This window comes from Mirounga leonina, unplaced genomic scaffold, assembly GCF_011800145.1.
Source record: "Mirounga leonina isolate KUSES-001 unplaced genomic scaffold, KU_Mleo_1.0 Mir_126, whole genome shotgun sequence".
NCBI lineage: Eukaryota > Metazoa > Chordata > Mammalia > Carnivora > Phocidae > Mirounga > Mirounga leonina.
The window spans coordinates 29,433,922-29,459,195 of record NW_023270314.1 but is presented as its reverse complement, the minus strand read 5'-3'; the positions used below and the strand labels follow the sequence as shown (position 1 = coordinate 29,459,195).

Genomic DNA, 25,274 nt, shown 5'->3' with positions numbered 1-25,274 from the left:
GAGAGCCTGCATCCACTTCCTGTCACCCACCGGCGTCTCCGGACAGCCAGGTCAGCCCGAGCACCTAGGGAATTCCTGAGCCGGCACATCTCCCCCCCACTCCCAGCCCCCTGGTCAGGCTGCCCTAGGATTTCTCAGGTCCTGAAAGCCCTCAAAGGCTAAGAGCCCACTTACCCTCACTCCCCTGCTCCAGGAGCTCCAATCCCTGAGATAGGAAGTTCACCATGGTATCTAACCACCATCTTTCCTATCATAAGCAAAACATCCTGAGCCGTCAAGATGGGGGCCCCATCTGTAATGTGGGGAGAGGAGGGGAGATTCCGTCAGCTTCTGCCTTTGTCTCTCCCCTCCCCCAGCCCCTGCTGCCCCACTTAGACCAGCTGCTCCCTCTTAGCAGCCAGCCCCAGACAGTCTTTCTCAAGGGCCAGCGCTTGCCCCAACAGGAAGCACAGTCCCCGCCCCGGGGCTGCCTCTCAGAGCCGCTCCTTCTCCCCTCCAAGGTCTCATATCCCTTCCCTCGCACTCCTCCTTGTTCCCTCGGCTTCTGGGCCCCCCTCGGCCAGGTCCTGCCTCCCACATCCCCCACTCCCGCTCGCCCCCCACCCTCTGCCAACCGCACGAGCCACGAGATGTGCCTTCCCTGGCTCCTCCCACCTGTGCCACCAGGAGGCCACTCAGCCCACTCCAGAGACTTGCCAGGGAGAAGTTCAAGTCATCAGATTAGTACTATTAATAATTAGGATTTATAATTATTAATGAATAAGATTAGTGACGATCCACAACTCTGTACCAAATGCCCACTGTGTGCCTGTTACCGTGCTAAGCATCTTACTCGTACTATCTCACTTGGTCCTCACAAAAACCCTGTCTGGTAGATGCTCCAAGCATCCTTCTCATACAAAGGGAGAAACTGAGGTGTGGAGTTTTTAAGAAGCTTGCGGAGGCCTCACAGCTCATAAGTGGGCTCCTGGGGCCCCAGGACCTAAGCTCATAATCGTGACCCTGGCACACAGGTCCGCCCACCTCCCCAGGTGGTGAGGTGAGGTCACCGAGGGGCCAGAGGACACAGTGGATCCCAGCATCTGAAGGCCTGGGCGTGCCCCCCAAGGGTGGTGTGTTCCCACAGTGTGCTAGTATTCCACCCAGAAAACATCCACGGCAACAAAAATAACAGCAGAGATAGTCATCTCCGCCTGTGTCCCCTTCACATGCCTTTTGTCTCCAGGAGGCACTCCCAAACCCATCTTCACTTCCTTTTTCATCTTCTGTTTTCCCTGTTTTTTAAACATACATGTTACTATTTCATTGTTTCCTGTAAGCAGCCTCCCGCAGGATATAAGCAAACAAGCAACCCTCCCAGGGCTGCCATGGAGGATCAGATACTGTGTGCAGGCATTCTGGAAACTGTCAAGCACTGGAGAAAATGCAGGTTGCATAACCAGAGCAAGTCACCCATGGAGCGGCTACTTGGGAGTGAGTTCCCTTGGGAAGAGAAGCTCGTGCTCCCTCTCTCTTCCCCCCCCCCCCCACCTCTCTCTCCCCGCCCAGGCCTCAGACACACAGCCAGGTCTTGGGCAGGTGGAAGAGACGGAGGCACCCCCCAGTGCAGAACAGAGCACTCTCCTTGAGGGCAGACTCCTGGGGACCAGGACCACAGCCAAAGACCATCAGCCCTTGGACCTGGGGCAGGGGAAGGCAGAGGCCACCGTGGAGACCTGGGCCAGCTCCCAGGCCTGGGGGCATCACAGATAGAGGAGGCCATGAATAGCAATAAGCTATGAATGCTGGCACTCACAGGGCACCACATTAATATTAATGACAGTAAGTACCCAGAGATCCCCATCCCAGTTGTGCCTGGGCATCCCCCTCATTTTGCCTATTATTTTTGGAAGATGGCAGAGGCCTGCCAGGCAGATTCTCCTGGTGACAGGATTCCCTTCTGCGGCCAGGGTTCTGCGGCTGCCCTTGGGACTTGGTGGGCCAGGGTTTTTCCAGACCACAAATGCAGCCAGGGTGCTCACAGAGCCTTCAGGGAACTCAGTAAACAGACGCATGGTCCCGGGTACTGATTTGGACAAACCAGCTGGGAAGGACGATCTCTGGCCAAGTGGGAATTCGATGAGATGAAAATTTACTATTGTGGAAGGTGGCGAGCACTGAAAAACCAGCATGTGCAGTGTAATCTCATTTTCGTAAAAACTATAACCTAGAAAGGCATGTCGGGAAACAGGGAGATGCGAAGAGGTATTGTGGCAGTGGTCTCTGACCGCTGGGAGTAGAATGCTTCTCAGTTTTTGAATTTTTGCTTGTCTGTGTTGTCTGATCATCTACAATGCACAAGAACTGCCTCTGTAATAATAAAACAGAATACATATGTATATGTACACACACACACACACACACGCACACCACGGATAAAGATGTCACAATGGGCCATGAAGTCAAGGTTCAGCTTCTGGTTCCCATGAGAACTAGGACAGCAGGCTTTCGTGGACTCCATGCACCGTATTCTTGGACCCTGAAGCCTCTGAGGTTCTGCATTATTTACAACCTCGCATCCCCTGCCTCTCCTGAATCACACAGAGGGCCTAGCACAGGGCTGGGCACCAGGTCAGGACTGACTTAATGAATGCCTGTAGGCTGAATAATGATCATTTCCTGAAAGAAATGCGTCCTGCCTCTTCCAGGGCCACAGTGCTGGGAATACTCACTGCTGACATCACTGACCTTCCCAGCCCTCCTCTCCCTTATGCTCCTCTTAAGAGCTGCCAGGGAGGGGCTAAAATAAAGGTCACCCCAGCAGATGCTGGTAAGGTATCCTACATCAGGCCCATCAGGCCCATCAGGCCGGCCCCATCCCAGACCCTTCCCCAGTGCCAGCTGGCTGGGAGGCCCCGGGGTCGGCCAGCAGCCTGCCTTGCTGGGGGAGCCCGGGGGGCAGCAGACTACAAGAGAGAAGAAGGGGTCCACCCTGTGACTTCTGGCTGCAGACTCCTGCTATCCCAGGCCCTCATGGGTGGAGGAATCTGGAACAGTGAATTTGGCCTGGTTTTGTCTGTGAACGGGGGCTGGGCCCAGTTTCTGTTCTTCACGTCTTCAACAGTCCCTATCCCTGACCTTCAAAAATACGAACAATAACATCGATAATCATGAATATTCTGTGTGCACCGGCTTCATGCCAGGCTTGACGCTGACATTATTTACTTTCATCTTTATAGCAGCTCCATGGGGCTGAAACTGTTGCTATCTTTGTGTTACAGACATGGAGAAACTGAGGCACCAAGAGCCACGTGCCCGAGGTTACACTTAGCTGTCTGCAAGAGAAATAGGGACTCTGCCAAGGCCATCCCATCCCTCCCTCTGTGTCCTTACTGGAAGGCTCTGATGTCAGGCTTTGCAAGGGGCACAGGAGGGTCCAAAGGTGATAATTAACATCCATAGGGGGCTTTAGAGTCCATCCCGGGTTTGCCTCCGCATCTGAGAAAATTCCCACTTGAAAGACTGGGAAACCAAGACTCAGGGCCCTTCCGCGGCTTCACAGAGGGCCACCCGGAATCCAAGCCAGGTCTCTGGCCTCCGAAGGGTACATTTCGTCTCCCCACCCCCCCCACCCCCCCACCCCCCCGCCGCTGATCCTACAGTACCACCGGCCCAACTCTCGCGACGGCCCTAAAGGCCTGGAAGGTGGGTGCACACCTTCTAGAACCACTGCTACGAGGCTGCGCTCAGCTCCTCGCCCCGGTGGGGGTGGGGGTGCTGTGCCAGCACCTCCTCAGCGTCTCCACCGTGACTCACTCCCGGGACCCAGGGGAAACACAGCCCTGCGCGGCGGGCAAACATTGCCCGCCTCCTGCCCCGCCTCCAGCTCCCCGCCTCCACATTTGCTAACCGAAACCCGGCTGCTGCTATTTTTAACCCTCCAGCTCCCCCTCGCTGGGGGCTCCCCCCTGCACCCCACCCCCACCCCCTGCCCCAACCGGGTGCCACCAGCCTGTCATTCTGAGAGCAGTTCTCGAACCTGAACGCCCCGGCGGTACAGCGGATGCCCGGGCAGCTTTGTGGGGCAAGCAAAACAGGACGGTTACAGCCCAGTTGCCGAATTCCCCCACCCCGGACTCTTTCCGAACCTGCAGCTCCCAGCCGGCCCTGCCTTTCCCAGGCTTCCTGGGAGCTGGAGGGAGGCAGGAATGAGACCTCCTGGGCTGGGAGCGACAGCAGGAGCCAGCGCCGGGCTCCTTGGAACGGGCTCTGCAGGGAGCTGAGCTGTACTCCTGAGCGGGAATGGGGTAGCCCTCCCTCTTCCCAGGGCAGAGGCTCTCCCTGCAGGCCCAAGGTCTCTGACCACCAGGGTTTCCAATCCCTGCAGGCAACTTGGGGAAAAAAGGAAGTGGGAAGGAGGTGGGGTGGGGATGGTGAGTTTAGCCCTGTGCCCTCCTTACTAAAAGTCCCCTCCCCATCCTACTGCGGGGGTTATGGAGGGGCTGGGGTTAAGCTTGGGAGTGGAGTCCAGGGGGCTTGGGCACTGAGCAGCCTAAAGGAGGCCCCAGGTAGAATGCCAGCCGAGGCAGTAGGGGGAGGGGGCAGAAGAGGGCTCTTCTCCTATTGGGGGGCTCCTCTGATGCTTCGGTCTCTAAGGAAAGGGTTGCAGCTCCCTGCAGCCTCAGCTCTATGTTCCCCAGGGAACACATTCCCCCCCACCTCCCACTGCAGAAGAGGTTGGAGGTGAGAGGGTCTGAGGGCTCCTTGCCCGATGTGAAAGTTAGCCTCCTGAGAGGCAGAAGGGGTAGGACTGCAGGGGGACTAGCTAATGTCTGCCCCCTGGGCTGAGAGTCTCACCCAATTTGGGAAGCAGACTCCAAGGGCCCAGGAGAGTCTCTGGGGCAACCAGCCAAAGCACTCCTTCACGCCTTCTCTCCTGCCGGGACCCCGGATCGGCTGGCCTTGGCTCTCTCCTTTGCCGGGTCTTCTTCGGGTCCTGCCCCAGAGGCTCTCTGGTCTCTCCTGTCTTCCAGGGCCAGGTCCTCTCTAAGTCTTGACCCTGTCCACAGTGGTTCCTGAGCCAGGCAGATAAATCCCAGTGGCTACCGAGGCAGCCAGGCTGGACCCAGAGAGGAGGGACTTGGCACAGGAGTTCCCAGGTGGGGAGATGGGGAGGAAGGGGATGAGGCGGAAGGAAGGTGAGGCTGGAGCGGCAGGAATGGGGTGGCGCTTGAGAGCTGCTGGGGAGAGGCTGCTGCCTTCCCCACACCATGCCTGCCTAGGGCCCCGGACTCAGCCTGGCCCTGGACTCAGCCTGGCAGAGGGAAAAGGTTGCCGCTCCTCAGAGCAACGGGGCAGCCTCAGTTTCAGCCCTGTCCAGCTCCCCTTCCTTCTCTCCCCCTCAGCCAACCTCAGGGGGCTGCTTGGGGAGCAGAGACCCTGCTACCTGCCATGCCAGGAAAGAGGCTTCAGTCCTCAGCCAGCGCTCAGCCCAGGGCCCCCACCAGGAGCCAGGCAGTTCCCAAGCATGCTCAGAAGCGCTGAGGGCCCACTTCTGGTCTGGGGAGGTGAGAGAAGGCAACAATGTCACCTTCTCAAGCAGGCCTCCCCTGGCCACCCTATCTGAAGGAAGTCCCACCTTGCTATTCTCTATTGCTGCACGCAGTTCATTTCCTCCTTAGGGCTTATCACAGTGTGTAACTAGATATATACACTCATTTCTTTACTTGCCTACTTGTTACTGTCTGTCTCCTCCACTAAAGTGGAAGTTCCCTGAGGTCAGAAGCAAGCTCTGCCTATGGGTTCACTGTGTATCTCTGCCTGGTGCCTGGCACACGGCAGGGCCAGTAAGCCTCCAATGAATGGATGACTAGCTGAATGACCAGCTCAGTAAATGGGGCCTCCTGGCTTTCAGCATCACCTTTACGGTAGATGCTCAACAGTTCCAGGATTTCCTCAGGGAGGAGAAAGCAGGATGTAACAGGAAGAGCAAGGTCAGGAAGCCTGGCACCCCAGGGGAAAGGTCAAGGCCCAGTTAGTGTCTACACCAGCCCCATCTGGCCCAGTGTGGGCACGTGCATACATGCACACAGAGACAGTGGTTGGGTAGGTCCAGGACTGGTCTTGAAAGGGCTGAGTTTTCCTAGATCTTCCTCTTCACAGCCCTGTGTCCTTGGACAAACCACATACCTTTATGGGTCTCAGTCTTCTCAAAAGAAAAAAACGAAAAGATTGGCCCCGATCAGTGATCCTCAAACACGGCTTTGCACCAGAATCACCTGAAGCACGTGTTATAATCCAGATTCCTAGGCCCCAACCCTGCAGATTCTGAGTTGGTCTGGAATGGGGCCCAAGGATCTTTATTTTTAACACCCTCCCAGGTGACTGAAGCAAATGGTACAGGCACTGGCATTGGAAGACAGTGCTTTTCAGCAAACATCTGGACTTCTATTAAAAAGCCACTCTTGGGGCGCCTGGGTGGCTCAGTCGTTAAGTGGCTGCCTTCGGCTCGGGTCATGGTCCCAGAGCCCACGTGGGGCTCCCTGCTCGGCGGGAAGCCTGCTTCTCCCTCTCCCACTCCCCCTGCTTGTGTTCCCTCTCTCGCTGTGTCTCTCTCTGTCAAATAAATAAAAAATTAAAAAAAAAAAAGCCACTCTTACACAGGTATACGTTCTCCCAAAACATGCCCATATATCCCACACAGAGCAATAAACTGCAAAGGTACACAACGATACGGATGTCGTACATCTGTAGTACACGTGTGCATGCTCTCCAAACCCCCAACACAGAGCCACCACATGGGTCACAAATTGCCACGGAAACACATGTACATACAGAGCCCTGGGGGCACACAAACAGACCCCCCGCCACAAACCCAGTGTGCACACACACCCATCACATGGTGACCCACACTAAACAGACGCTCTCCTGAATTTATTTTGCCTCTGGGAACTGGTCCAGGACCAAAGGAGCTATGCTCTGCTGAAAACATCCCTCCCGCGTCTACCACCCCCACCCCTCCCCCGTGCCCCAGGCAGCAGGCTGTCCACCTTCCCCTGGTAGAGGGAGGGCTGCCAGAGGAGGACAGTGGAGAGATGGAATGAGGGGAGGTACAGAGCCCTCCCCAAAGTCCAGCAGCCCCTCCTCTTCCCCTGCCCGCCCCCCTCCCCACCCAGGAGATTCGAGAGGGCCTACACCCAGGTACCACCCCCATCAGTACTCGCTCAAACCACTCGCCTGGATTCCCAGGCCCTGGTCCTCAGGAGCCAAAAGGGCTAGGGAGGTGGCCCGATCTAGGGACTCCTCCTAATACTCAGGCTTCTAAGGAAAGGGCTGTCTGGGGGCACCTTCCTGCGGCCCGAAGGCCTGGGTCCCCCGGGGAAGGTTACCACAGAAACGGGGGGGAAATAGCACAGGGAAACACAATAGCCGGCAGGGTCACCTGCTGACCAGGCTTCCTGCTGTGTTGCCCACCACTACCCGCCCCCCTACACACACCATCTCGTTGCCCTCATGGCCTCCTTCTCTAGCCTCCTTCTCTGGCCTCAGCTTGGGCCTCCTCACCAGTGCTCTTCCTCCTGCCTCCCCTGGCTTGGGGGAAGCAGCCTTAGACAGAAAGTGCCCCTCTGTGGTTCTAAACAACATCAGGGATGGCCCGGAGCTGAGCCCCCCACTCCTAATCCTACCAACGCCCCCACCACAGGAAATCAAAGCTTCCTGCCCCAGAGGAAGTGCCCCATCTAGTGAACAAATCCAACACACACAAATGCACAGTCCTGGACAGATGCCCTCCCCCCAGCTCCCAGGCCTTACTCTGGCCCCTGCTTCTAGCAATACCTCCCGGCCAGTCTTAAGTCTGACTAAGGACAGGCCAGAGCCAATGTGTGAAAGGTGGGCATGGGCAGGACCTCAGCCAGGCCAGAGGAGGGGAAGCCCAGGAGAATGGGCACCAGCAGAGTTAGAGGGTCTGGTTCTGGCCCCACTCAGCCTACCATTCCCTGGCTGCATGACCCTGAACTTTGCCTTAGCTCACCTTCTCTCGGGCCCCTGCAACTTCAAAATTACCAGCTCTTAATGAAAGGCCAGGAGAAAGACAACAGGAGGCTGGGGTTACACCAGCTTCTACCTCCCAGGTCCTTGGGCCAGCATGCCTACAACTATAGGAGGGTCCCCACCCCCATCACACATTCGTTCATCACTCCCAAGTGTTTTAAATGAGGATTGGGGAGAGGATGGAGAAAGAAAGAGTTCCACCTCTCATTCCCAGAAGCCACCACGGACGAAAGTGGGGGTCTGTCCAGCATCCCTGAAGGAAGTTAGGGGCAGCATAACAGCCCCCACAGTGGATGCCGGTCCAGTTCTTTCGAGTCAACCTCTCTTCCTCTGTGCTCTGGGAAGGGCACCTGAAATGTTGTCCCCATGTTATTGATGGGGAAACTGAGCTTCAGTGTCAAAGCAGAGTGACCAGTTTAGATTCTTGGGAAGGTCAATGCAAGACCTGAATGCAACCTTGCCAGCCTCAGGATCCCAGCTTAAGACCAAGTGGCCAGAGAGACACCCACCCAGGGGCTGAAGCTAAGAACACAGAGGCCTCAGAACACTGCCCCAGGGCCATTCTAGATGTAACACCAAGAGGCCGCTCTGAGCCTGTCCCTACCAGGCGGAGGAACATCAGGGGACTAAAGGCAGCGAAGGAGTCCTGGTAGGTCGTCCAGACCCGGTTCCAGTCTAGGTTCACTGGGTACAACACAGTGACTGCTTTGTACCTTAGTTTCCCTCTAAAGTGACTACAGAGAAGAAGAAAATTACTTACAAACGAGGTGGGTAGAGGAAACAGCAGAGAGTAAGGAGGATGAGCTGATAAGCAATGAGGAGCTAAGAGTGGTTTGCAGAAGCCAGAAAAGGTGCCTGGGAAGTATAAGAGGGTTGGGGTGAGGAGTGAGGAGAGAAGTGTGTGTGGCAGCCAAACCACTTTAGGGACCTGGCCTATGGGGTCCTTGTTGGGGAGATATGGGCTGCCAAAGTACCCCTTTAGGGGGTAGGGAACTGAGTCACCGTCTCCTTTCCTTCAGCCCAGTGGCTGGGCAGTGGTCTTGCGGAAGGTCCCCATGGGTCCTGCTGCAAGTCTCAGGAACAGGCTGTTGAGTCCAGATGTTGAGGGCCAATGTCTCATTCTCAACCTAAAAACTGGCAGGCAGAGCTGGGCCTCAAGCAGATGTTGACTCTGGGTGTGGGGAGGGATGGGCGGCAGCAAGAGAGCCAGCGTCCAGATGCTGCAAGAGGCCTCTGTATGCAGGACAGCCAGCAGAGACAAGGGAATGGCCAGGACTGGGGGGGGGGGGGGGGGGGGGGGGTAGCAGCTGTGGCTGGCGAGGTCAGATCCGAATGGGTAGCCAGAGAGAAGGAAATGAGGCTGGGGGAACTGGGTGGCCTGCAAGTTCCAGAGGGCTCTCTCCTAGCCACAGGCCTAGGAACTCAGGGCGCCAGAGCCCGGCCCAGCTGCCAGATTCGCCCCCCGCTCACATTCCCCAGCACCAACAGACCCCAGGCCTGGGGGACGCACATCCCGTCCCCCACCCCTCAGTACACAACCTTCAGTCCCCACCCTCCCGCGCCGCTGCCCGCACCTCAGCAGCTCACTTGGGCACAGGTGTCTCTTCGTCCCGATGGGTGAGCACGGGTGGGGGGCGGTCCTCAGAGAAACCTCACGGTCCGGGACCCTCCCTCCAGGGGATCACTTCCCCCCGCCGCCCCCCCCCCATGCCGAGGGGTCGGAGTTCGGCCCTCCCGGGACCCGCGGGATGGGGGCGCTGATGTCCAGCGCCAAGAGGCCGGCCCCAACTCAGCGGGTCCTGCCCTTTGCCCTCGCGCTTCCAAACCTTCCGCTCCGGAGCACCGCCCCCTCCCGGGCCCCGCGGCGGCCGTTCCTCCCTGCCCGGTCCGCCGGTCGGTCCTCCCCGGGCTTGGGGGTGATGGGACGCCCCGGCCTGCGCGCCAGCGGCCCGGGGCCTCCAACTCCCTCCCTCGGGCCTGCCGCTGCCCTGGGGCGGGCGGATGTGGGCGCCCCGCGGGAGGCCCGAGCCCTCCGGCCCCGGAACCGGCCCCGGCCGGGGGCCCTCCCAGAGCCCCCCGCACCCCCCGCGGGGCCGGGCGGGGCGGGCGCGGTCGGGGGCGCCCTCCAGGCCGGGCCCGCGGGCCGCGCGGAGCCCGAGCCGGAGCCGGAGCCGAGCCCGAGCCCGGGCGGGCGGCGCTGGGTGCCGCGCGCAGGGCGGGGCGGGCGGGGCGGGGGGCCGCAACCCAGTACTCACCAGCGCCGGGGCTGTGCATCCAGTGGCCGGGGCCCTCAGAGCGGGGGGCTCATGGCGGGGCGGGGGGGGCTGGGGCGCCGGCCTCACATCCCCCCAGTCGCCGGCGGCTGCAGAGCGACTGAGACGGCGAGAGGAAGGGAGGGGGCCGGGAGGGGGGGGGCCCTGGCAGCCCGGGCGGCCGGGGAGGGTGACAGGGGGAGGGAAGGGAGGGGGCAGGCGCTCGCGGCCCGGGGACACACCGCCGCGGCAGACACTGCCCGGCGCGGCGCACGGGCGGCCGGCGGACACCCCGCGCGGCCCGGGAGGCAGCGCCGAGCCCGGAACGCGGGACGCGGCCCCGACCCGCGCGCGGCCGCCGCGCTGCCGCCCAGCCCGAGGCGCGGCGCGCCGACCGGCGCACAATTCCCGGAAACCCCGATACCTGAGCGCACGCAGCCTTGCACACACAGCGTACACGAGCGCGCAGCCCTGTTTACACGGGGGCAGAATCGTTCAGACAGACACACTTCTGGGAGGGACCCCCGCGCTGGCAAGTGCGTGCACGTACAGCCCACCGGCCAACAGCCGCACACAGGGACGTGGGACACTCGTGGAGCCCCAAGTCCCGGGCAAGGAATCCCAGACGGACACCCCCGTCCCCCCCCAATACCCCTCACCAACACGACTTGCCTGAGGAAAGTTCCAGGAACTGATTTGAATCACTGCCCAGCCCTACCCCCCTGCCCCCCCCCCCCCACGCCTGCTGAGGGGAACAGAAGGGTCCAGCCTGTTCCTATTAAAAGAAAAAGGGGGTGGGGGTGGTGCTGATTTTGAAAGTTTTCTTTTTTTAAAGAAATTTCTCAAGGGATTTCCTTCCCTCCTCTCCTCTTCCTCTCTTCCTCCCATTCCTCTCCCCCCCACAACCCTCCCCCCTTCTTTCCCCCTCCCGGTCCCTATGAGTCAAACTTCAGCAATGTGCCCAGTGTCTCCCAGTGCATTACAGCGGATCACAGAAATGTTCCAGTCTGTGAGTCGGAATGCAGCCGCCTCCAGCCCTCCCTCAGCTAATAAACTCAGCTCTGGGCCAGCTCTGCCCAGCAGTGCTCTCTGCGCCCCCCACCCCCCTTAACAGGACCAGAAGGTCAGACTCAGGGGTCAGGGGCTGAGGACCTCCCCATTGTGCTTCCAGGCGGAGCCTATCAGCCCTGTGGCCTCTGGCAGTCTGCTGGGTGGGAGACACAGCGGCTGGCTCTGGGAAGGGGAGAGGTCCACAACCCGAAACACTAGACTCTCCTGTGGTGGGAGGCGTCACCTCTGGAAGGCAGGATGCAGCTTCCCTCTGACTTCCTACCCCTCCTCCCTCCCTCTATCCTAGGAACCCCAAGAGCCTCACAATTCTACAGAAGGAGAAACTGAGGCAGAGCCATGCCTCATGGGAAGCAAGAGTCCACAGTGGCCTAGGAGGGCTTAGCCATGGCAAGGTCCAGCTTCTGACCACAGACCCTTGTTCCTGCAAGCACAGCTCGGGCCTCACCACTTGTTGCTACCTGGGATTTTTAGAAGCTGCCTTCCTACCATAGTTCCTTTCCTTGTCCCAGGGCCCACTCAGCAGGCAGATCTAACCCCTCTGCTCTTGTTAACATACCCTCACAAGGCTCCTTGCCTGGCATCCAAGCCCTTCTACAACATGGCAGCACACTTCGCAAACATACCCCCCCTCTTTCTGTCTCCCTCTTTTTTTTTTCTCGCTATTCCGCCCAGTGGCTCCTGGTACGCAGTGCTCAATATTAGTTGCTGTTATTTCTCGGATTATTTCAGCTAAACTGGGCTGCTGTCTGCTCCCCATCATGCCCTCGTGCCTTCCTACTCCCTTTCTTTGGCTCATCATGTTTCCTCCACATGTGATGCCCTCCCAGCCCCTTGCTGCTCCTGTTGAAATCTTTCCAATCCTTGGGGTCTATAACCACCTTCTCCAGCAGCCTTTGCAGGATTCACATAGCCAGAGGGATTCTCTCCCTCCCTTAAAGGACCCCACCCCAGCACTTTGTCAGTCTTGACCTTCATCCACCTAGTCTACGTGTCTCAACTCTCCTTCTTGCCAAGAATGTTCAAGAGCGGACATCCCTCGAGCCCTTTAGTCATGGGTGCATTTCTTGTAGTGTCTTGCTAAGTAGCTTGCAGAGAGCTCAAGTTCTCCATGAGTTATTTGCTGAAGTGAGGCAGATGTTCATGGCCTTCAAGGACATCCCCCCCCAACCTGGACACCCATTTTTCCCATGACTCCCCATACACTCCCCATGACGACTCTGCAAGATGCATGTTCTTCTACCTCAGGTGCATTCTTCCCAGCTCTCACCTCCAAACCAGATGACTCTCCTTTCAGATCCCTCCTCTGTGCCCATGGCTTCCAGAAAAATTGCTTGGCTACTTCAGACTCCTAGCCTCTCCCCTCCCCCTCTCTCTTTTAACCCTGCAATGCCCGCCCCCCCCCAATACACCCCAGGACTCCTGTAGTTATTTCTGGACTGAAATCAGGCACTTGTTGTCTCGTTTCTGCCATGTGCATCATTCATGTATTTGTTTGTGAGCCTTCTTTTTCTTTTTGACCTAATCACTGAGTTCTAAGAGATTGGAGCAAAAAGGGGTATCTCCCCCTGCCTTTGTCTGTCCCCCAAGTATCCAGCACTTTCTACACACACCAGGACTCGCTGTCCCCAAAGTATAGACAGAAAGACAACATGTGAGACCTGCACCCGGGAAGCTGGATAGTGTCCCTCCTTCCCTGGACAGCTGAACTTCTCACTCCAGCACCACCACACTCCCACCCGAGGCAGGGTCTTAAGCCAGTTTCTAAGTCCCATGCTCCTTGTTGGGATATGTCAGAGAGTCTCCAGGAACCCTGAGAGACATGAGGCAGGAAAGTGCAGGCTGCCTGTCTCTCCTCTATCCTGGTTACCATGGGAATTTCTCTGCAAAGCTCTGGAGTCAGGCCTCTCTCCCAGGCTACTCAGCCAAGCACCTCGCAGAAGACGTTAGCCCCGTAGGACCTGCCTTGGCTCCCTCAAGTCTTCCTGGAGTCTCTGGCCAGTCCCAAGCCCCAGGGCACACTCCTTCTGCTTCTCTTTGGGCCTCTGGGCCTACTTGACCTTCTCTTTCTCCTCTCCTTCCCTTACTTGGCTACTTTTTACCGACTATATACCATGTAGCAGCCCTATGCTATCCCCTTGGCAAACATTAGGTCATTTATTCTTAATAATTCTTGTTATGCTCACGATTAAAGTATGACCCACGAAGGTTAAGAAATCTGATCAAAGTTACCCAAAGTAAGTGATGGGGCCATTCACTCATTCAACAAATATTATTGAGTGCCCACCCTGTGCCAGGATTCAAAGCTCCAGAGAGTCAACCGGTCTACACTCAGGGCTCTGAGACCACTCCTGTCCCTGCCTTTTAGATGCGGTAGCCGACGCCAAAATCCCTCCCTAACCCACACTTCCCACACACTCCCCACAAAGCCAATCAGAAAGCGCTCATTCCCCAAGGCCTCTGTGAGATCTCAGAGGACAGCCATTTTCATTGGGTTGGGTTGGGCCTTGCCCTGCAGTTTCTGAACCTGGGATCAAATGCCAATTCACAAAGTCAAACAGAGAAAGACATGTATCATATGATCTCACTGATATGAGGAATTCTTAATTGTAGGAAACAAACTGAGGGTTGCTGGAGTGGGGGATGGGGTGGGAGGGATGGGGTGACTGGGTGATAGACACTGGGGAGGGTATGTGCTCTGGTAAGCGCTGTGAATTGTGCAAGACTGTTGAATCTCAGATCTGTACCTCTGAAACAAATAATGCAATATATGTTAAGAAAAAAAAAGAAGAAGAAGAAGGTAGCGGGAGGGGAAGAATGAAGCGGGGGAAATCGGAGGGGTAGACGAACCATGAGAGACGATGGACTCTGAAAAACAAACAGGGTTCTAGAGGGGAGGATGGGTTAGCCTGGTGGTGGGTATTGAGGAGGGCACATTCTGCATGGAGCACTGGGTGTTGTGCACAAACAATGAATCATGGAACACTTCATCTAAAACTAATGATGTAATGTATGGGGATTAACATAAGAATAAAAAAAATGCCAATTCACAGGGTTTGGGATTTGCAGATTGATAGGAGAGGTAGATCTCCAACTCCAAATAAAGGGTCTCATGGGACCAGATATAACACATAGAAGGCAGGAAGGAAGGAGGGAAGATAATTTGGATTTATTGAGTGTCTCCTCTGTATGATGTGCTGCCCAAGGCCCCTTCACTTATACCTCATTATTATCCCCATTGTTTTAGTGAGCAAACTTAAGCTCAGAAAGACAAAATGATTTGCCTAAGTCCACAAAGCCAGTAAGTGACTTAATCCTGAATGTCTGATTCAGAGCCTTTGCAGTATCTTGTGGCAGGTCAGAACAATGGAGAAGCTGGCTTTGTAAACCTGGCTGCTTGAGGTCTCAGCTGATCTACGTGTGACGTTCTACATGCCAAATGTACCTCCTAACTGGCCCCAACCATGTGCTCTCATCCCTGGTTCCCACCTTTCTCTTGGCATCGCAAGGCAGGATTAGAGGAGTTACGTAAGTATTCCAGTTAGGACTGGGGGCGCAGCCAGCCAGACCCCTGCTTTGGATTTCAAGATGTAAGGGAAGAGGGGATACATCCTCCTGGGCCAGAATTGGATGGCTAAGTCAAGAAGAGGCCGGGGCATGGCTACAAGTCCAGATGGCTCAGGTTGGTAGGCCAGATGACTGCGGGGACTAAGGCAGGTGGAGGGAAAGAAGCAAGCCCCTCACCCCGTCCCCTTGCCTCCCTCCAATGTCAACAAAGGTGATGTGGTTTCCCCTGTGGTCTGTTGCCCTACACACCTGCAGTTCTTAGCATATGTGTATGTGTCTATGTACCAGCAATGACATGGGGAGGGGAGGACACAAGGAGAAAGCAGTGGGACAGGATGGGGAGGGGCAGGAAGCCAAAGACAGGGTCTCCTTAACCCCAAGATGAAGAAGGCAGAATGAATGCAAAAGATGGCAGAGGTCACCCCCTTGACTACTCCAGGGCCCCAGCCTGGACCATCAGGAGAGAGCTAGAAGAAAGACATTGTGGGGATCAGGGCTCTGGGCTGGGAGTCAGCGGACTGGAGTTTTAGACCTAGTTCTAGAACTAGGCCATTAACTTCACAGGCCACACCTTTCTAAGTCTCAGTTTTCTGCTCTGTAAAATAGCAGTATCTTGGCTCCCTCCTCACAGGGCTGATCTGAGGTCACATGAGGTACATATTCAAACATCTGTACCACTGTGAGTTTTAGAATCATTGTCCTGATAGCCCCTGGATACGCAGAGCACACACACGCGTGCGCACATACCACAGTGAAGATAAAGGACATTAAAGACAAAAACAAAAGCACAGCCTCTGCCCTCCTATTGAGCACAGTGTGTTGAGGAAACAAAAATATAAAATACTTGAAAGCCTCTTGCTAAGAAGCCAACTCTTTTGGACATCTCACTACTGTGTGACCTTGACCAAGTCACAACCTCTCTGGGCTTCAGTTTTCTCATCTCTCAAATGAGGGAGCTGGTTTAGGCCATGTCGACTTATTTTGCTGAGTCTAAAGCAGTTTTTCTGATCCTGTTATTCCAAGCGTCAGTGAGTAGACAGCAAACAGGAATGACCTGAGCCGATCCGGGCCGAATGAAGTAGGGAGTTTTGAGCTAGGTTTTGGAGGAGCCCAGAAATGTGAATCAGTGTGGGGTGAGGGGGGTGACATTCCAGGTGGGGAGAATGGCATGTGCAAGGCGAGGCAAGGAAGCAGAGGGGTGGCAAACAGATTAGCGAGGCTCAGGAATGAGGTTGGTAAGGACTCAGGGAATCTGGAGAGGAAGTCCCGACAGGAGGAGGAGAGCGGGCAGTCACCAGGCTGAGGCTGCTGAGATAGAAAGTGGGGGAGGAATATGGGTGGGAAGACACTCTCTAAGCCCCAGAGGTCGGTGCCAGAACCCAACCAGCCAAACTCCACCCAGGAGAGAAAGGAAGAAAGGTTCCCTTGCCAAGAGGCCCCATCCACCCTTCCCTCTGTCCCAGCCCCACTCCCAACCTTGAGGTAAGCCAGGGACCTTGGAGCCAGAGCCTCCATTAGTGACGGGAACAAACAGATGGGGGCCCTGGCACGTCCCTCCATAACAATAACACCAGAGGCAAAATCACCATAATAGTAATGATGATGATGAGGACGACTGGGGAGGTAAACTACCCCCCACCTGCCCTCTGATAAACCCCACAGCACTGAAACATCTTGATACCATTGTTCTGTTTACTAGAATCTTGGCTCTTTAAGAGCTGCAAGTAGATTTATAAGATTATCTCATCTGTAGGATCCCCCAAACCTGACATTATATCAAAATCACTTAGAAAGATCTGTGAAAAACAGATTTCTGGGCCCTCTCACAGACTCAGTCAGACTCTCTGGGGCGGGGGGTACCCAGTAATCTCGGGTTTAGTATGCTCTGATCCAATCCAAACCACTCCTTTTACAGATAAGGAAACTGGGGGCCCAAGGGGCAGATAACTTGCCGGAGATGGCATGGTTAATCAGTGGCGGGGAGCAGGCAGAGAACTCAGGTGTCTCAGCTTCTAGATCAGCCCTCCTGCCAATAGCCCACACTGCCCAGCCCTGGAGATACCTGTGCCAGCAGAGATTATGGTCAGGGAGGCAGCCACTGGGCCATGCTCTAATCATGAGCAAGAAGAAATCCGTCTGAGTTGCAAAATGCCTTTCTGCAGCCAGCTCACCATTACTGGCTCCAGTGGGCCCCTGCAGGGATGCTGTAGTCCACCCTCTGGTGGGCTGGGGGCTTCAGCCTTGCTACATGCCCCCAGGAGGACCCTCTGTAGCCCCAGCGGCTGAATTGGCTGGAGGGCAGGGTCTGACCTAGCTATATGTCTTAACGATTCCTTTTTGGAAGCACTTGCCTCTGGCCCCAGAATCTCTAGAAAGACCTTGAGGAGGTCCTGGCTTAGGGGCTTGTACCAATCTTCCCCAGAGGTGTCTTTCAGGGTGGGTTTAGATGGTGTCTCTGTAGGTCAGGGGAGTGGAGGCAAGAAAGAAGTGAGGAGCGGAGGGGAGGGTGAATGGGGTGAGGCTGGATACTCAGGATGTGAACAGGGTGTCCTTGCTAGGACCTTGAAGTACCCCACTCACAGATGACCACCACTACCCTCTTTTCCATCCAGCGTAATTTTGGATTTATTGAGCGCCTACTCTGTGCCAGGTTCTTGGGCACAGAGGCCAAAGAAGCCACAATCCCTACCCCTGAGGAATTCATCATCTCCTGGAGAGCAAGCTATGGCCAGAGAAAAAGAGCCCCTTCGCGTGTTCAACGCCCATGCCGTCGAGGACACACTGGGTTCAGAGTTGCAGAAGTTCCATGTTTGAAGGGACCTGATGGACCACGGGGTCTTGGTGGGCTAGGGCAGTGGTCTTGCTCTGACCTGCTGCCTTCTGTGCCTGAAACGGTGATTCTAGAAGTCTCTGCCCCCGTCGCATCCCTTACTCCAGCTCTGCCAGAGTGGCTAGGGGTAGGAGGGCACGGGAGGCAGAGAAGACGCCCCTCTCCCCTTGGGCGGACCCCGACGCTGGGCTCCACACTTCCCTACACTGAACTGTCAAGGAAACATTTAAAAACCTGTAAAGGAACAGCTAAAGAGAGGGTGTGTTGTGGTTCAAGGCAAGAGTGTGGAGTCAGTCTGCTTGGGCTGGTGTTTGTTGCTTACCCACAGTGTGACCTTCAGCACGCTACTTGACCTCTGGGAAGCTCATTTCCTCATCCTCAAACAGGGGTGCGACGGGCCTGCCTCCTTGGGGTAGCTGTGAGGACCGTCGGCATGGGGAGTGCAGCGCTTCGTGCAGAGCCTGCCCACTCTGGGCTCTGTTCGGGGCACAGCCCGATGCGGACATTAGTAATAGAAGACAGTGTCCTGTCCTCTCTGTCCCTCCAAGCCACACTTTCCCCCTACAGACTCAGTCTCAAAATAAATACTGTCTTAATTTATGCAAAGAAATCCAGATAGTCTCGCGGCGGCTGACCCTTCTGGGGCGCACAGAGTAGCTTGGCAGGGTTGTGGGAATGGGGAACTCTGGGGAACCTGTCCTGACCCTCCCAAGGTACAGGTGTGGGCTCCGAGTTGACTCAGTTGAGGGACGTCTAGATGGGCTGGGCTGCAGAGGACAGCCAAACAGACTGCAGAAAGGGCCCCGCTGCCTCTCTCAAATCCGGGCACCACGCATCTGGAGTGATCGGCACATCTGGCTGCGTCCCTGGGGCAATGTTCACAGCTGCTGACATTTGAGGGAGGAGAGATCCAGCTCCTCAGCCAGGGCCTAGGGGGCTATAAATAACTAGCTAAGAAGACCAGGGGGATGAGGTTGACCTTTTGGGGGGCGGGAGCGGCCCGCGACTTCCCCCACCCCTTTGGGTCCAGAGCCAGAGTTTTAGCAAAACAGGAAGAGGCAGCAGCAGCTGCTGGGAAAGTAGGAGTGGCTCCCTTCCCCCACTTGCCTGGGGCCTTCGGATCCCAGCCAGGACCTGGGAGAGGTGGAGTCATCTAGGAGATGGGAGGAAGGGCAGACCCACACAGGCTGTGGCACAGGCTCCCAGTGCCCTCCTATGGCTCAGCTGGGGTACAGGTGAGGGTGACGGAAACAGACAAGGGCAGCCCAGTGGGCTGGGGCTGCCACTCCAGACCCCCTCCTATTCCCTTTCTGTTCCCCTATCAGTGGGATTTGGAGCTTAAAATATGTATGCGAGGCAGGCAGTGTATCTAGAGGCCCGGTGTTATGTCAAGCCCACCTTCCTCCCTCATCCCTTCCCAGACCACAGGTGGCCTGAGCCTAAGCCCAAGTGGGTGGGAAAGACGGCTTAGACTGGAGCAAAGATGCCTCTGGGCTGCCGGAGGGGCCCAGGGCCTGGCACCAGTGGAATATGATGGAGAACTTCCCCATGAACCGTTGGGGTGAGGAGATCCAAAACGCTGGTGTGGATCTGGGTAACTGTTTTCCTGGAGTAACAGGGCATCCATGGGGACACGCCCGGGAGAGCCAAGACCTAGGTCAGAGGGCTTCATGAAGTCCAGGATTAAAGAAGTCATCCCAGAAATGTTGCTTTGCTTTGCTTTGCTTTGCTTTGCTTTGCTTTGCTTTGCCTGAGAGAGACTGGCCACCGAGAGCCTGTCCTTCGGTGTCGGACTGGTTGATGACATCTGTTTGGAGCTCTGGCTGGTCCATGTCTCCAGTGGGGTCTGTGGGCAATGACCCATCATTGCCTCTCAGCCTGGAGCCCCGTGCATTGCCTGCTGGAATAGTCTAGACCAGCATCATTTAATAGAAACCGAATGTGAGCCACATGTGCAACTTGAAATTGTCCACCACCACCAGCAACAAAGTAAAAGTAAATAGACGAAGTGAATTTTAATAGTGTATTTAACCTAATATATGTAAAATAGTATCAATTCAGCATGTAATTGAAACAGCGAAATTGTTAATGTGATGTCTTACATCCTTTTTTCAGACTCAGTCTGGGAAAGCCATGTGTATACCACGCTTGCCTCACGTTGCGGGCCTGGCTGGCCACATCTCTGGGCGAGCAGCCGCTGTAGTGAACAGCACGGGTCTACACGGCTCGCAGCTGAGCTGCTTCTTCAGCCGCTTGCTGGGGAAGAGGCTCCAGAAGTAGAGGAGGGGGCAGGTGAGGTCCATATGAAGGGTTAATTGGCTCTAGGAGGGAGGCCACCCGCTTTGATTTTCAAGCATGTAGGTCTAGACCTGGAGCCAGTCTTAACATACAGGCAAGCAGGGAAACTGAGTCACAGAGCAGCATCTTCCTAGACAACGGGCCTTCTCCTCCTCTTCCTCAACCTCTTGCTCTAAGCTGAAGGTTGGAGGAAACCTATTTCCTCTTCAAATGTGTCAGCCGCAACCCTTCTCTTTCCCCTTCCAAACACAACCCCAAACCCAAAGGGATTCAGGCAGCAAAATTAGGCAGTGTGGGAGGAGAAGTGAATTTGGAGGGAAATACAGAGTCAAGCAGCGGATGTGTGGAGTTTAGATGTTGAGTGGACAGTTGCCATCCAAGGAGGGAAGGCAAAACAAAGATCTGCGGTCACCAGTGAGAACTGGAGTTGTAGGTAGGAGTGGATGAGATCATAAGAGCAGGGAAAAGAGGGGAAGGGAACCTGAAAGATGGCTAACTATAGGAACATGAGAGAACAAAGATTCTGGGTGGGCAGAGGTGTGGCAGCCAGTGAAGGAGGCAGAGATTTAAATGAAGCAAGAGCAGGTGCCATGTCAGAATCCAAAGTGGGAGAGAAGGGGCAAAAGGGGAGATTTGCCCTCGATTGCGAATGATGACGCCTTAAAACCATTCTGACCGAAAGAGCTCACACAAACTGATAATGAACAAGAAAACAGGGGTAGACTGAAGTTCAAAGCGCAAAAGACTCTTCAGGGAAAGAGGAGATACAGCCAGTAGGTGAGGTAGGGGAATGTTTAGCTTGATCTCCATCAAAGTAATGCCAATTAAAATAAGAGGAAGGTAGACGCTGTCTTCCAACATTAGTGAGAGTGCGGCGAAATTTACATGTTTGAAATCAATTTGGCAATAGACAGTCAGAGCTATAAAGTGGTCTCACCCTTTGCTCAGTTACGCCACCCAATGTACCCTAAACTAGATTTCTACAGCCAGAATTCGGGAGGGGGAGTGGAATATGTGCATAATGACGTTCACCCCTGCACTATTTAGAATATGGAAAGTTAAAAACAATCTGAACACCTACAACTGGAAAATTGTGAAGCAAATTATATTTCCACTTAATAGAAAATTATGAAGCTGTTATAAAGATGTTTATGAATGCAATATAGCATCGCAGGAGAGTATCGATTTGTGTATGCACTGTGATGGCAACTGTATTAAAAAAAAAAAAAACCCAACATGGGCATAGAGGAAAAGATCGAGAGGAAATACGCAGTAGGTACTGATTAGGTAGGGTGGTATGAGTGTACATGTTTTTCTAGTCATTTAAAGATTGTCAACATTGTGAAGGAGAGTGGGGATGAAGGTCCATCAGAAGCCTAGGTTGGGCTACAAGGAGGGCCCTGACCACCTTCTGGAGGTCATGAATTCATTCATCCACCTGGTTTATTTATGGGGCTCTGCGCACGCGCCAGGTGCTGTCACTGGGGCATTAGCTCAGCCCTCTCCCGGTGGGAAAAGCACAGATTCCCTGTCTGGGTTCCAAGCTCCTGGAGCTTTGCTGGCTCTTGTGTCGCCGATGGGGGCAAGACCTAGTCCTGGGCACGGAGGGACAGACCCCAGAGGACAGGACCCAGGCAAGTCCAGAGCAGGCGCTGGGGAAAGGGAGCTGTGTGTGTGGATAGCAGTGGCCCCAGGGAGGGATCACCAGGGATGTGGGGGCTGTGAAGACTGCTCGCCCCGGGGGAGGAGCTGCTGGGCTGTGGTTGCCACCTACTGTTTCATGTCTCCCCGAAGGTGACAGGAGATGGGAGTGGGCCATCACCTCCGCAGCCCCCCACAGGAACTCCACCTGGGCCCCACCTATGGGCACCATCCGGCCTGGCCTGCCTCCTGCCCCCACCCCCCTAGCTCTCTTCCTACATTGACACACTGGGGCCTTGAAATAACACATCTTTATTTATGCCATCATTTCCACATAATTTGCCTATGATTCACTTGTTGTCAAGAGGCATTAAAACCTCCATCCCCAGCCCCCAGGCACCTACTGGTCCCCTGGCCCAGCGCCCCTGTGTGCCTCTGCTCTCTTCCCACTGGGTCTTCCCAGCTCTGGCCGTACCCCCACCCTCAGCGCCTCTTCCTCCGCAGCACCCACACCCCAGCTCTGCCCTCCCTGGCCTGGGGTGGGGAGCAGAAGGCAGGGGCTGCGAATGGCCCAGATGGGATCCATCGCTTCCCCAGCCCAGGACCTGGCTGGAGGGAGGCTTTGCTGGGAAGGCCCGTGGCGTTACGACTGGAGGTGACCGCTCACAAACAGGAAGCCCTGGAAAAGGGAAGAAGTTTCTCTTGGCCTAGAAGCTGTGGAGCCCCCAGCCCCAGAGGCAGCCCCCCCCCAATCACCACCCCCTCACTTCCTCAGGCTGGATTTTCCTCATACCTCACTCTGTTTCCTACAGGGCACAGGGGTATAGAGTTTCCACCGTGTGTGTGTGTGTGTGTGTGTGTGTGTGTGTGTGTGTGTATGAGAGAGAGAGACAGAGAGAGAATGTGTTGGGGAGTAGAAAGAATTGTCTTCTCACACCTTCATTACCCAGTAGGACCTTAAAGCTTTGTTGCCCACCCCCCACCCCGGAATCTAGGTGAGTCAGGGAGCTAGGAGGTGGGGGAGGCAGGGGAGGAAGAGGGAGAGGAAGAGGGCAAGGGGCGAGGAGGGGGCTACTGGAAGCCAAGTGGGGGTGAGGGAGCTGCTGTGGTTGGGTTATCTGATGTGAGGAGCCAGGTGTGCTCGGGGGGTGGGTGCAGAGCCGCCCGAGGCAGAAACTCTGCCAGAGCACCCTGGAGACACACAGAGGCAGGGACAGAAAGACCAAGCAGCACTGACTCAAGAGGAAGACGAGGGAGACTTTAGATCTCTCCCCACTGGGGACACCTGCCTCCCAGCTCCCCAGGACCCAGAGAACAGGCAGCCCCCCCCCTCCATGGGACAGAGGTGGGGGGGTGGCCGGGGGTGTGCGCGGTGGCAGCGGGGACAAGGGTCCCGCCTTATCCCTGAATCAGAGCAGTTGGAGACAGTTGAGGGTCTATAATCTCGGTTGGGGGTTGATGGGTGGAGGAGGCTTTGCAGGAGGAGATAATGGGGTGGAGCAGAGTCCCGGTCTGGAACAGAGTGCCCTCAGTCCGGGCATGGTCAACCGGCTCTCCACCCCAGCTCCTCCTGCCCTGGGGGCCACGGACGGAAGCTGCCCTGGCCACAGGTGCCGGAGCTGGGGGACTGAGCCTGGCTGTGAGCGCCCCTGGGGTGCCAGCTTGGTCCTCCACAAGAGGTGTCCACCTGCCAGTCCCAACGTCCACCTCCTCCAGCCCTGCCCTGGTCATGTGTGCATGTTGAGGGGAGGGCGCTCCTTATAAGGAAGAGGATATCCGCTTAGAGGAGAGGGTCCCCAGACGGTAACGAGAACTATAATAATCAGTTATTAAACACCTGCTCAGTCCAGGCACTGCTCTGAATGCTGTGTGTGTGCAGTCACTCCGTCTTCACAACACCTATTCACGGGCATCACCGTTCATAGGTGAGGAAACCCGGGCCCAGAGACCTCAAATCACTCCCCCCAGGTAGGAAGAACCTACTTTTGAAGTCCAGGTTCTTCCTCACTAGTCTGGCTTCCCCCAGGGCCAGGAATGGCAGGAGAGGGGGTGGGAGAGACCCTGAGCTCCCTCTGTCTATGCCGCCCTCTTAGCCTAGACTGTGCTGGTCTGGGGGAGGAGGAACTGGGTAAGCATTTGCTCAAAGAATGAACTAACAACCAAGCACAGGTCCTCTCCAAAGGCCCCTGACAGTGTTCCTTTCCTCCTCTTCACTCCTCTCCCACCTCAAGGCCTCCCCATAAACACAGCAAAAGGCAGGGAGCCCCTGGGGTGGGGTCCTATCAGAGAGGAAGCGGGGCTGGCTTCTCTCCCATCCCCTTTATCATTTCTCCCCATCCCCACTCGAACACAACTGGCTGATCCACCGTCCCCTCTGGGCCGCTCCCCTGGGGCTCCAGGCTGGGAGACGAAAGAACTTTAAATCCCAGGAGCTGGGGGTGGGGCTGGGGGTGGCTGGCAGAAATGGAGGGGACACTAGGAAGGGGTTTCCCTGGCACTCTGAACCTGGAGCTCCCAGTCCTCCGCACCCAGGCTGGGATGACCTGGGTTGCCAATCCTTTTCTGATGGGCTGCTTGATCTACCCAGCCCACCCTGGTAGGCAAATGGAAAAAGAGGAGCCAGGCACAGACACAGTTAGGACCCCAGCCCCTCCTTGCCCTAGCCTCACGTCTGATGCCCCAGGTGTTCACAGGCAGGATTTTTAATTAGATGGGGTTGGGTCAGAGAGGCCCAGGCCTTTCTAGAAGCCCTGTAGGATTCTGCACACAAGTGCAAAGGACAGTGGGGCGGCCTCGTGAAGCTAAATAAGGGCTGGACTGGGCTACATGTGACTTCTCCACTCTCCATCGGGGTAGGGACGCCTAGGGAGAGTTCTGCCCACTGTCTACAGCCTTCCTCTCCTCGGAGACTATGCCTTTCTTCCTTGAGTCCAGCTCGGATAGGATTTGCAGAACAATCCAGCTGGGAATGTGATACTCGATCCATCTCTGCCTGCATTCTCTGTATCAGATATCCCTGGATCCCTGATCCAGGGTTCGGATCTGGTCGGATTCTGTAAGAGTCTGTTCAGACTTGGGCAAGACTGTTGGGTCTCGGGGAGGGCTGAGCTGTGGAAGCATTGACAAGTTCCCCCGATTCCTGTGGATGCCTGGGTCTCTCCATCTACTCCTTTCTCCTGAGACATAATGTCTCGTTGCCCACCCCGTCCCCTTGCTCCCAGGGAACAATTGAACTGAAGTGTTTCTGGTCAGTGTGCTAATGTCAAGGGCAGGAGGGCAGAGCCTTTGGCTCAGTCTCAGTGAACTCTGCACATGGTCTGCAGACCTAAGTTTTGGAAGATATACGACCAGGGGAGATGGCCAGAATACTGAATGACAAAATGAGGATTCAAAGGATTTGAGCCTGCTAAAGTGTGGGATAAATCAAGTCAGATAAACAGGAATCGGGATAAATGCTAATTTCGGCATTTTGGTCCAGAAACAGACTGTCCATCCACATGCAGAATGAGGGAGATGTGTCAGATGCTGTAGGGAGAGGTAGTTAGTGAGCATATGGGTTCTGAAGCCACAGGGACTTAACTTCTCAG

At 55.8% G+C, this 25,274-nt stretch overlaps 1 protein-coding gene across 6 annotated transcripts in view; it reads right to left on the bottom strand.

Annotated features, from left to right (window-relative positions):
* The window catches only part of HDAC7 (histone deacetylase 7), a 35,642-nt gene extending 25,223 nt beyond the window's left edge, over positions 1-10,419 (bottom strand). The window contains exon 1 of one of the 6 annotated variants that reach the window (XM_035002796.1): positions 10,287-10,419. In XM_035002796.1, the coding sequence (XP_034858687.1) occupies positions 10,287-10,305 (19 nt within the window). In that variant the 5' untranslated portion in view covers positions 10,306-10,419. Of the gene's footprint in view, positions 1-174; positions 451-9,605; positions 9,958-10,286 lie in introns of those variants that run through there. The other 5 variants (XM_035002799.1, XM_035002800.1, XM_035002795.1 and 2 more) reach the window with 5 other exon arrangements.
* Positions 10,420-25,274: the final 14,855 nt, after the last annotated feature.